The sequence below is a fragment of the Myiozetetes cayanensis genome, unplaced genomic scaffold (assembly GCF_022539395.1).
Source record: "Myiozetetes cayanensis isolate MyiCay16 unplaced genomic scaffold, myiCay2020 scf20-37, whole genome shotgun sequence".
NCBI lineage: Eukaryota > Metazoa > Chordata > Aves > Passeriformes > Tyrannidae > Myiozetetes > Myiozetetes cayanensis.
Genome location: NW_026087412.1, coordinates 908,061 through 920,603, shown reverse-complemented (window position 1 = coordinate 920,603; position 12,543 = coordinate 908,061). Strand labels below are relative to the sequence as shown.

Genomic DNA, 12,543 nt, shown 5'->3' with positions numbered 1-12,543 from the left:
ACTTCTGAAGGAGAGGCAAAGTGCTGCTGCAGGGGATTAAACATTCTAACTGCTCAAATCCAGGCAGGATGAAATCCAGCAGTGGTCTCGTGTTCTGTTCCCCAGAGTAAAAACTCCTATGACAAGCTGTCATAAATTAGTGATAACAAACCCTAAAGAACCTGAGACAAAGCTAAGCTACACCGGGAACTTTCTAAGCTTATCCTATCATAATGTATTTCCTATGCCTTGCTTTAACCCCTTAAGTATTACAATAAACGTTTCTCATGTTACACTCTACTACAGAACTTGAAATTTCCAAACATGTCAGTTTATTAATATAAATAATTAATATTTATTTTAAAAATGCATACAGAGACCCCCACACCATGTCTTGCTAAGTAACTGGTTTTAATGTTGAACTGCCCAGTATTTATTCATGTTACAGAATTATTTTCACACCAGGTCTTTCCCTTACAAGAAGGCAACAACTTTTTACCTGTACAAAATCATTTAATCTAAAATTAGCTGGGTACAATTCTGAAAGAGGACACAGTCAAGCAGAAAGCAACTTAAGTAATTACTGAATTATTCCTTAACCTCAGGTGTAATTTTACAACCCCTGTGTGCCAAGACAACCGTGGGTGCTGCCAGAACGGGGGTTCCCAGGTGGCTTTGTGCTCTGGCAGCACTCAGGGCACAGCTCAAGGGGAAATGGGGGCAGCAGCAGCCATAAATCATCCTGCAACCTTAAATCATCCTGCAGCCACCTCCCTCCTGGGCTGCCCACCTCGTCCCTCCACAGCCCACCCTTGGGCCAGCTCCAGTGACCACCACATCAAACCCATGGTGAGGAGCAAGTGCTGCATTCCCCCTCACACACTGCCCACAGCCTGTCTCCTCTGAGGAGCCCTGCCTGCAGCAGTCCTTCCCCAACCTTCAGGTGCAGGTCCTCACACGCCTCTCCTGCATCAGCAGCAGCTCACACTGGAAGCACATGCAATACAAGAAACTGGTTCCCTGTTGTCTTGGCCCTCTCCTTGGCCAGCCCGAGGGCAGGGGAGGTGGGATCAACACAGGCTGGGCAGGAACAAGGGAAATCTGTCCCTTTCAGCAACAGCAGCTACTTAAAATCAGCTTAAACTGATCATGAAATGCACCCTGGGGCCAACATTCCATTACCAGAGGTGACATCAGCTGGCAGAGCTGCTGACAGAAGTGGCTGTATCCTTCCTCTTCCTGCTCCATCTCCCAGGCCCAGCATGAGCATCTCCATGAGCAGCTCAAACTGAGCTGCCTCAACACTCACCTGCTTGGAATAAAACCCATTTTCCAGTCAGAAACCAAAGATGCAAAGCACAGAGGAGGAGGAACAAGTGGAAGGGCAGCTCAAGAATCAGGGCTGGTCAGAAATCCAGGCAGTGCTGCAGAGCCTGATGCAGGTGTAGGGCTGTCCAGAGCCAAGGCAGCAGCTGATGGCTCTGGATAACAGGACTGCTCATGGATCCTCTACATGTGGGTTTGGTAGCTTTTACATTTAAGCAAAGTCCAGTCCCCTTGGAAACCACCTGCTGACATGAGAACTCCTCCACTGCTGAGAATAAAAAACCCCACCAAAACAACCTGAAACATCTGAACTGCCAAATAGAACCTTACTTTCCACTTTAGCCATAAAACAGGTAGATTGCCACCACCAACTCAAGACATTTTTAAACTTTATGATTTCTTTACCCAGAAGTCCTGCACTGTCAATCCCTGGCAAAGACTTCAAGAAGCAGCACTGCCTTTTGCACAGACAAACTTTTTACAGCACAGACATGTCTGAATAGGAAAAATATGCACTACAAGAATGAACAAAATTCACTGAACTGCTAAAAAAACCATGGCTGTCTTTTGCACATTTGTTTGGTTTTTTGCACTTTGACAGGACCAGGGGAATTGGTTTCAAATTGACAGAGGGTAGGAATAGGTTAGGTATGAGGAAGAAATTCTGCGCTGTGAGGGTGGGCAGGCCCTGGCACAGGTTGCCCAGAGAAGCTGTGGCTGCCCCATCCCTGCAAGTGTCCAAGGCCAGGCTGGATGGGGCTGGACGGGGCTTGGAGCAACCTGGGCTAGTGGAAGGTGTCCCTGCCTGTGGTAGGGGGTGGGACTGGATGAGCTTTAAGGTCCCTTCCAAACCAAACCATTCTGGGATTCAAGGATTTCAGCCACATGTTGTTACCTTGCATGAGAGTTAAAAAATCTCCAGTGCAGAAATTACCATTTCACCAAAGGTAATGCTGCTCTTATTTAATGTACTGCCCTGCCAGGTCTCTAAAAGTTTGGGGATTCACAGAACTGGCAAGAGAAAGCCTTGGTAAAGGAACTAAACTGAATCAGCACAAGAAGCAAAACAAGGAAACGCAGAAAAGGCAGAACAATGAAGCAGGAATAGAAAGTTAGGCTGCAGAAAGGAGCTGGGAGCTTTGAAACAACAGTAAAAAGACTATAAGGGAATTCAGGGACCTGAAGTTACATAAAAACAGCTCCTAGGCTAGTGACAAACCAGGGATTATTCCCTATGCCCATGATTTCACAACAGAGCCTTGGCACTGATTTCCTGAGCGGGGCCATGATTAACAATTAATGGCTGAGCCCTTGATTATGTTTCACCGACAGGAAGGCAGGAGCGTGACTGAGCCCGGCGTGCCCCACGCGTGAGCCGACTCAGCCCCTGCCGGGACCGCGGCCTGGACACAGCTGCCTGTTTTCGTGTTGCTTGGACACAGCAAACACAAGAGCACACCGACGTGTCCAACATGCAGAGCTTGCCATTCCCACCCTGCCACGAGGCTTCGTGCAGTTCCAGCACGAAACCGAAAGTTAACTCAACCCCTGGATTTCAGAGAAGGAAGCGGGAGCCTCGCGCTAATCGACGGTTATTATCCTGCACTTCAACACACGCTTGGACCTGCTGTTACAAAACCAGGATTACTTTATCCTGCTGTTCCATTCGTATAAAAACCACCAGCTCAGAACACTTAATCTGCGTGTTAAATCCCCTTGCAGCAGGGCAGACCAGCTGAACGCTCGGCCCAAGCACGAGCTGCAAGTTCAGCTCACACGCTGATTTTTCCGTGTGAAAACACCACCTTCTAGCTCCATTTTCTACAGAAAATATAACTTTTAACGAGGGGATTGACATTTCCTAACAATTGCTTTTTGATTAAATTATAGATGCCAAAAGCCTGAATTTGAACAACTGCTGTACTTTCCACAGCCATGTCCCAGCTGTGACTTCGAAACCTGCCCATGGGACAATTTATCTTCTAAGAAAGGGCTCATCTTTGAACGTCATTTTCCTGTCACTGGCTGAAGTAGCTTTTTGTAGCCTTAAAACTGTGTCACCCAGGATGTATGTACCTGTGTGTACAACAGAATTCAGAGCCCCCAGCACTGCCCTGCCTTGTCTGTGCCACACTCATACAGGTTACCACTCTTCCCTTTATTCATTTTAATTTTCACTCTGGAAATGTCACTGGGATCTTGAGAAACAGCCAGTGAGGTTACGCATACAAAAATGTCAGTGCAGCTATCTCGAGCACAGGACAACTTGCTAAGACAGAAAGAAAAAACTTCTTTATTGCTCCTTCTCACACTCAGCACCTGCAGACCCCTTGGCTCTTTGATTCACTCTGCTGCAGTCACTCCAGGATGTTCCTGTCACACTGCAATGCAATTAACTTCACCAGAAAACAATCCCTGTCAGGGAAAAAAGGCTCCACCTCACTGAGAGAAGCATTTGTGACCTCACCCAGCTGGCCCAGGCTCGGGGAGTCGTTTCCTGGTGAGAGACACACGATTAGCTCCAGTATCCTACTGATCAGCTGTGGAATAGCAACTACAAACTCAAAGCTTCTCGGGCTATTTGGTGGCTAAGGAATAAATTTAAACCAAAATCATGGAATCACACAGTGGTTTGGGTTGGAAGGAACCTTAAGCTCATCCTGTTTCATCTCCCTGCCATGGGCAGGGACACCTTCCACCAGCCCAGGCTGCTCCAAGCCCCACCCAACCTGGCCTTGGACACTTGCAGGGAAGGGGCAGCCACAGCTGCTCTGGGCAACCTGTGCCAGGGCCTGCCCACCCTCACAGGGGAGAATTTCTTCTGTATATCCAACCTAAATTTCCCTTCTTTCAGCTAGAACCCATTACTCCTTGTCCTTCTCTGCAGTTCCTGATGAAATATCTAATTAAAATGATCTAATCCAGTCAACAAAGCAACACTGCAGCTAAAAATGAGATTCCCCAAGTTCCCTATTTCTCCTTGTCCAGACACCCAGTGCTGCTTGAGGCATGACAGTGTCAGCAAAGATCCAATTAAGCCTTCAAGACTGGTACCTGTAACAATCCAGCAGCCCTGAAAAACAAGGGAATCGAGCACAGTGATCTGTTAAAATCCCTCCCTGTGTCACCACCAACTGCTGCGAAGGCACTCAGTTCTGAATGACTGAAATCAGACTTCCTTCCCCAGTTTAATTGGTGTTTAATTAAACTCCCACAGGTTTCAGGTCAGAGCTGTGCCATGGCCAACTGCTGCCTTAAGTCAGGCTCAAGGCCACAAGATGTTTTAAAGCTTGAGGTTCTCCTAATATGCCAAAAAAAATGAGCTATGTTATTTAAATTATAACCCCTTTCTTTTTGGAAACTGTCCCCAATATTAGAAAACACATCTTACACACTAAGTCACTTGTTATTTAACCCCATCCTAAAAAGATCCTGTTATTTGGCATTTCATCATTGCTAATTTAATGACCTCTGAAAAGCAGCTCTGGCCACAGCTCCATTATCATTACCTAAAAATACCCTGCAAGTGTCTAAGAAATATATTTGCTTCCATCAATTCCAAGTGTATCCCATTACAGCATCAGGCTGAAACAGCCTGTTACATCACTTCTAGCTATTTGAGCTGATCAAATCATTACTATTTCGAGATTCTGACTGTGGGCATAACCTGATATTAAAATTATTTCTTCTGAAGATCCACCATCAGATCAAGTTAGAATCAAGGAATCACAGCTTCATCCCCAGAGATGAGGACTGTTTTGTTTATATGAATAAGTACCAGGAGGAAAAAAGGCACCTCCCGAGCCTTCGGCTGAGCAGCTGCCACCAAAGCACACTCAGGTGGATTTTTACCTCCCCTATTCTGCTGGTATGCCACACATCAAACTCTCCATGCTGGACACACCTAACCCCCTGGACAGCCCCTTCCTACTCCTGCAGCTCCCTGTGCTTCCCTGTCTGGCTGGGAATGGTGACTCTGGCTCTGGTTACGTGCTGTGGCACAGGCTCAGCGTGCCAGGGCTGGCACAACCCTTCCTGCTGCCCTGGACCCTCAAAACCTCCTGAAACCACCTGACAAACCCCTGCACAGCAAAGTGACGCTGTATTCATCATTTTCAGGCAGTGTGAGACAGTGCTTTCCTGAGACAGACTCTCCCTTTATCCCTGTCGTGCTGTCCTGACCCCCAGCAAAATAGGAAGGCCAAGCTGATCCAGCCAGAACAGATCCCACAGTGTCTGTGTGGGAATATTTTAGCAGTCCTCTCATCTGCTTCATCAAGCAGCAGCACAAACAGAGCCAAAGGAGAAGAGGACATGCAAGCAAATGGACAATTAATATTTCCCAAATCCCCGAGTTTGCAATCTTTTAATTTCTTTTTCTGCCACAAAAATCTCAAGTATTTTACCCACTGCCCACTCAGCACTTGACACACAAGTCGGACACAAAGTTATTATATAACTTTTCTCTTCTGACCAACAGGCTTTATCTGGTTCCCTGGAATTCACAACATTTTATTAAGGTATCTTCAAGTCAACAAAATTCAGTTTGTTGTTTAGTCTTCTCTGAAGAGAAGGCTCCAGAGGGATCCAATTGTGGCCTTCCAGGACCTGAGGGGGCCATTAAGAAACATGGAGAGGGACTTTGGACAAGGGGGAATGGCTTCCCACTGCCAGAGGGCAGGGTTAGATGGGATATTGGGAAGACCTGGTGCTCTCAGCAGCCACCCCTTGCTCAGAGCTGGGTCTGTGAGGACACACGTGGGAAATGCCACCCACGGGATACCTGAGCCCCACACCCTTCCCACCTCACCACTCCTGGACGTGGGCAAGGCAGAGGCAGCCCAGGCAAGACATTCCCAGGTTTTCATGTGGTCTGGAAGAAGATCACAAGCGAGGAGGCTTTAAAACTGAGGGCTGAGCAGATCCTTACTCACTGATTTAAAACCTGTTGCTGCCCTTGTAAGGGTGCAAGTTCTGCAGAGAAAGAAGTTTCTTAAAACCACAACATAATTTCTTATGTTTCCAATCTTCAGAATTCTTAATGACCTGGACTTTAAACACAAGATCATCTTGGTCTCTGAGGAATGAGGAGATCCTAATAAACTGATTGCCTTCACAAAACTTAGAGGGAACACCAAAACTAGGCCAGAACACGGTGCTTTGTTTTCTGTTCACAGCCAGAACCTCTCACCTACCAGGGGTTCCAGCACAGCAATGCAGCTGCTCACCAGGAGCAGCAGTTCAGACTCACAGGTCTACCCTGTTCCCAACTTTCCACCAAGACACAACAACTGAAGAAAGTCTCTCCAAAGTCCTCACCTTAGGCAAAGTCAGGTGACTTTTCCTTTGGCTTCAGCAATCTGCTTTGAAAGGGACATTAATCGATGGGATTAACAGACACCCCCCCCCAATTCAATCTGGACCACAGCCTGGGCCCAATCTGTATCTATATATTTACATTTATGGTGTGATTTATATTGTTTGTGACTGCGATAATGAAGTCCCAAACATCCCAGTCAGTGCCAAGTTTCCCCACCAGCAGCAGTCCCAAACTGAACACATAATAGCTGCATGTTCTTCTATAATTGGCAGTTTGTCCTGGTAGAAAAACCCAATTCCTGAGCTGCACAACCCACTACATTGTGTCAGAGCTCCCCAAAGGGTGCAGGAAACAGATAAATGCGCCGATACCGAGAGACTTTGTTGACCCTGCTGAGGCTGAGCTGTGTTGACGGGGTAGCTGAGCTCTTTCCTTGCTCCCTTTGGGATGGAACCCCTTTGGCAAGTTTTGGGCCTCTGCAGAGCCCACAGGAGCCCGGGGCCACTGAGCCTTTGCAGCTGGGTGTCCAACAGCCACACTCCCCAGAGTTCCTCTGCACAGGGATTCCTGGGCTGCTATCCCAGTGCTCTGGCACCCACAGCCCCTCCACTGCCCTGAGAGCCCGGCCTGCAGCCCCAAAGCTGCCCTGCTCAGAACACACCTCCCTCATTCAATCCACGGGGCACGCTGAACCCACCGCCGAATTCAGCTCCAACCACGGAGATCTCATGCAATTTTTCTAATTAAGGAGACCTGGAACTTCATTTGGAGATAAACAGGAAATGCTTAAGATAACGATTCCAAACACTGAAATGAGATTTTTCTTTTCATGAGCGCTCAGATGGAGACAAATGCCAGCCTAAAGCCCAAGCACAAAGCAGACTCTGCCCTAGCCATAAAGATTTCATATTTCAATGCTGTTTACCCCTTTTTCAAATATCTTTGCCAAAGACAACAAGCACTGCAAGTAAATAACACTTAGCAACTTTAACTTCTTTTAAAGGATGTTTGGGTGAGCCAGAAATTTTCAAACACTGGGGTCATGCTCCTTTTTTTTTTTTTCCACACAAGAACTAGAAAAGCATTAAAGAAGAACTTCTTTGATGTTAAATGGCACTGTAGGGTTAATGTCATATTGATGAAAGTATTTTGGACTTAATAGAGATGAGTGCAGTCTTGTTTTACCACCCTGAATGCTTTGAAAAAGCAAGTTTCAAAGTACTGACAACAAAAAATGAAGAAGTAAAAGACTTTCCTTGAGTAACAATTCACAGAACGCTTCTGAGAAAGATTAGAATCAATGGATAATGCTTCGTCAGGAAAAAAAAAGGAACAATTTGGATCATTCCCCTTTTCCATGAAGCATTACTAAAAGTTATTGCTTTCCAGTAGGTTTTCCCTGTACAGATAGACAGAGGCAGCTCCTCCTGTACAATATTCCAATAACAGGCATCTTAACATAACTTGCTTTAATGTAATAATTATGTTACAACTACTCCGATTCCAGCTCAAGACTTACACATTGCCAAGTGGCTTGAAGAAACACTAAATATAGTTCAGCACAGAAACTTTTCTGCGGGACATGAGCTATTAAAAGCCATGTACTGTGTGAGTCACAGTAATGCCAGGAGTACAGGCCCTGGAAAAACCTATTTGTACACAAGGAGTTGTATTTGAACAGTGGGAAAGGAGCGCAGAAGGGATGGTAAGTCATCTTCTTGCATAAAACCAGAGCTTTCTGAGGCATCTCTTCCAGATTTCTAATTAGTCAGAGCTGCCTGTCCCTGGTTTGAATTACTGCAAGAGCCTCGGGGCAGATCGAGTATCTCTCCCAGTAAAGGCAGTAAGAATATCCACCTGCCTGATCTTGGGTGACTTCACCAGACCTAAACCTCCCACACCAGTTGTCTGGAATCATTTTAATCTGAATGGTACGCTGGTGACTGCACATAAAAGGTGGAAAAAGAACCTGATGGCAACAGGAGCAGCAGCTGGTCCCCAGGGGCCGGGAAGCCCAACTGGTGTGAGACTGTCACAGCCTGAAATGCCATTAATTACCAGCCTGAGTTCTGTGAGCAAACAGCACGATCCAGACCCCTCTGTGGGCTCATTCCTCACGGAAATTACTCAGCTATGTAGTTCAAATGCTTATTAGTGTATCAGTGCAAAGCTTTGATGACAATAGCTCTGAAGGTTTATTTTCATTAGGGATGACTGCAGCTATAAAGGAGAATATTCCTGAGCTTCTAATCAAATCTGTCACCTTTGTTATTTATAAAAGGGGATGAAAGCTAAGACAAGCACTCACAGATATCTGAAGAATTACCTTGCTGACATCATACATCACATAATTACTTTAATTTCTGAGCCTAACACTCAGCTGCTCTGCTGGAGTGAGGATTTGCTCAGGAAGCATCCCAAGGACAGGTACAAACACCAGGGAGAACCTCCCCTCCCCAGATCTGTGAGACAGCATGCACTAAAACACAGTCCACAACTCCCATTTCGCAGGGCCTTGTGCCCAGGCCAAGCCTGCACACACCACTGTTCTCAGTGGATATGAGCCGTGGTCCTCACAGCAGAGGGAGGTTTAGAGCAATTAGTACACAAATCCCATTAAAAGCGACCCCAGCACGTGACCTCTAAGGAATCACAGACCACCTGAAATTCATCGAGTTCAGAATTAAGGTTATTCCTTTCTTCTCCACTCCCTCCCCAGTTTATTTTTTAAGCCTATCTAAAACTTCCAAGCTGTTTCCAGCTGGATTTGGGATGTAGCTCAAGACAAAGCCAGCTCTGAGCTGGCTCCTCTGGGTGATCAGCTGTGTGCCTATCATGGGCAAGGTGCCACTTTATTCCCATGCATTAATTGAGCTCGTGTGGAACTAATGATTCCCTGGCAAGCCCTGCCTCTGCTCACCTGCACACCCCAGCCCTGCTTTTTGGGAATTATCCTGGCTGGATTAGAGAGCCTTCCCAGTAGCATGAGCACCAACATCCCAAGATTCAGTCACTACTCCAGCTAAGACTGCCCTGAGAAAATTGTGATGCCGCCTCCAGTGACAGGTTCTGCCTCAGTCACCTGGCCCACGCTCTGACAGCAACTGATATTTTACTTTTTAGGTTTCCCAGAGCTCGAGCTGTTCCCCTCAGCAGCACTGACAACAAATCTGGCAGATATATAAAATATAAAGTCCTCAACAGCAGACTGAACACTTGTCTCAAGGCAGCCAACCACATCCACGAGACAATTGCAGCAAAATATTTAACACATCTATTAATTATTGTGGAATCCTGTTCCACTCAGCTAATCCCCTCTTTAATTAGTTTCCTACATGTATTTCACAACTCCATATAATCCTATCCATGGACTCACAGGCTTCCCACAAATGCCATTCCTTGGCTTTGATGGAGCTCTTGCCCATCTTTTCTACACTAAGGTGTTACTTCCCTGATCCCAAATCACACATCTGGGATCCGAGGCCAAGGATGCCAACCTTGGAAGCGGGCTGGGAGAAGGGCAGTGTCATTCCTCCCTTCAACCCTGAAGTATTTCAAACACCCCTTCAATGAAGGGAACAAACCCAGGTAGAGCCAAGCTCTGCTGACCCCACAGGAAAGTGTCTGCTCTCCACACACCCCACTTGTGAGGAAAACACCTCTGAGTGGGGGAAAAGCAAAGCAGGAGACACCCCTTCCAAACACACCTCCAGGAAACACAACAGCCAGTCAGAGATGAGCCCAGGAGCAGCAGGTGATGTCCCAGGGAGGGGGCAGCTCCCCCAACATCCCTGAGCACCCCAGGGCAGGGGGGGACGTGACCCCTCAGCACAGATCCCAGACTGCTCCTCCTGTGGAGCAGCTTATTCCTCTACAGGATCCCCCAAGGATCCAGGGTCTGGAAACACTGAGCCATCCCCTCCTCAAGCACTTACAGAACTAGAGGGTCCTTCTATGCAGGGCTTGTCCCCTCACCCTGTCCCAGTATAAAAAGCTAATAAATGACTTAACCAACTCAATATAACATATAATATTGCCTGCAAGATCCCACTGAATGCCTTCCATGAGCCCTGCAGTGCCTCTCAAACCAAATTTGAAAGCCTCAGCCCTGACACTTGCAAGTGAAACCGGTTAAAATTTGTCCCCACTACATGGTTTTACTCTGGGAAAGGAAACAAGAACCCTGATGACTGCAGGAATGCTTGCCTAGAACGTGAAATGTAAGGAGGTAATATGAAATATTCACAATTAATTAACATCAAGCTCATAAAAACACATGACTAGGCATCATTTTAAAAAGTTCAAAATGAAAAACAATGACAGCATTGTCTGTGCTTTAACGAAACCAGGAACCCCCCATCCTGCATGCCCAGACTGCCAGGGCACCCCAGACTCGCTGGCACAGCTGTGTGAGCAAGAACCTGCCCAGACACCACACCCTGAGCACCCCACGGTGCCACTGCCCTCACCTGCCCATGGCCAAAGGTCACTGCCCAGCCTCGCCCCACACCCCGCTCCAAACACTGCTCCACAGTTCAGAGGGATTTTCCCCTGGAAGCAGAAAGCAGCCCAAGCTGTTTATCCTACTCAGTACAGCCCAGATTACTCGAAATTCCCCTTGGGATTTGGGGCTGTGGGGCTGACACATGCAAACAGGGAATGCCAATAATCCCTCCAACAAGGTAAAAAACCCCATTAGTTGCTATGGAATGAAAGGACGGAGGTTGGCTGGGAAGTTGTTCCCTTTTCCTAGCAAAACAAACCTATTAAAAATTTACTCCTTGGGCTTTAGTAGCTGACACACCTGCCCTGGTTTGTGTGGGCCCCGAGGAACACAAACACCCTGTTAAGGGAGTTATTATAGAGGATGCCACCAAAATATACTCAGATAATAAATGAGTTTATACTCCCTGTATCAGTACAGGCTTTCAGTTTATACTTCCAATATAGGTGCAAGCTTTCAGATTAAATCTTTACTAAAATGAGAGAAGAGTTTCTAGGGGAAAATACTGACTTCTACTAGAAACCCAGCACGGTGATATCTGCACATTCAGCTCACGTGTCTGGGCACAGATTTACTTCCATAGAACGAGATCCTTCCCAGACTCCAACAGCTGGAAATTGGTGACAACTGTACCTACAGGGCTCCTGTTACTTCTCTTAAAATTAAGTCCTGGGGGAGGCACTCCCTGAGCATTTCTTAAAAGTGAGAAACAGCGAGAAACAGACCCAACACCTCAGTATTAACGCGGAGAGAGAGGAAACGAAAGCCGCCAAAGCCCAGACAGGAAGAGCCCGATGCAAATGGCCCTGCGGGGCTCGGGGACCCCCAGGGCTCTGCTGAACCCCCCGAGAGAGCCAGGTCTGGTGTGACCCGCGGGCAGGGCAGGGGGAGCGCCCGGGGCCGGCGGAGACCGACCGACCGACAGACCACGGCGACCGACGGACCCCCCGCCCAGGGCAGCGCGACCCGTCACTGCTTCCCCGCGGGCCCCCCCGCCCCGCTGCCCCCGGCCCAGAGCGGCCGCTCCCCGCGCCGAGCCCCCCGGCCCGGCCCGGCCCGGCCCGCACCTGCCCACGGTCTGGTTGGCGAGCTGCTTCATGCGGTTGAACTGTTTCTTCATGGCGGCGGCCGCTGCCGGGCTCCCCGGCGCCGCTGCTCCCCGCGGGCTGCCCCGGCCCCGCCGCTGCCGCCGCCGCCCCAGCGCCGCCCGCACGGCCCGTTCCGGCCCCGCCCGCCGCGCCGCACCGGCCCCGCCCGGGCCCGGATGTCCCGCCCGCGGCCCGGATGGGGCAGCCTCGCTCCGCCGCGGCGCTCTCTCGGGAGCCCCGGGCGCTGCTCTCCCTGCGGGCCGGGCCGGGCTCGCCACTCGGGGCGCCCGTCCCGGGACAGCCCCAGCCCCGCGCCGGCACCGCCG

At 48.6% G+C, this 12,543-nt stretch overlaps 1 protein-coding gene across 7 annotated transcripts in view; it reads right to left on the bottom strand.

Moving 5' to 3' along the window:
- ARHGAP17 (Rho GTPase activating protein 17) overlaps nt 1–12,320 on the bottom strand; it is a 41,821-nt gene extending 29,501 nt beyond the window's left edge. For all 7 annotated transcript variants that reach the window (XM_050317141.1, XM_050317140.1, XM_050317143.1 and 4 more), the window contains exon 1: nt 12,197–12,320. In XM_050317141.1, coding sequence (XP_050173098.1) covers nt 12,197–12,249 — 53 coding nt within the window. In that variant the 5' untranslated portion in view covers nt 12,250–12,320. The remainder of the gene's footprint in view (nt 1–12,196) is intronic.
- Between the last annotated feature and the right edge of the window lie 223 nt (nt 12,321–12,543).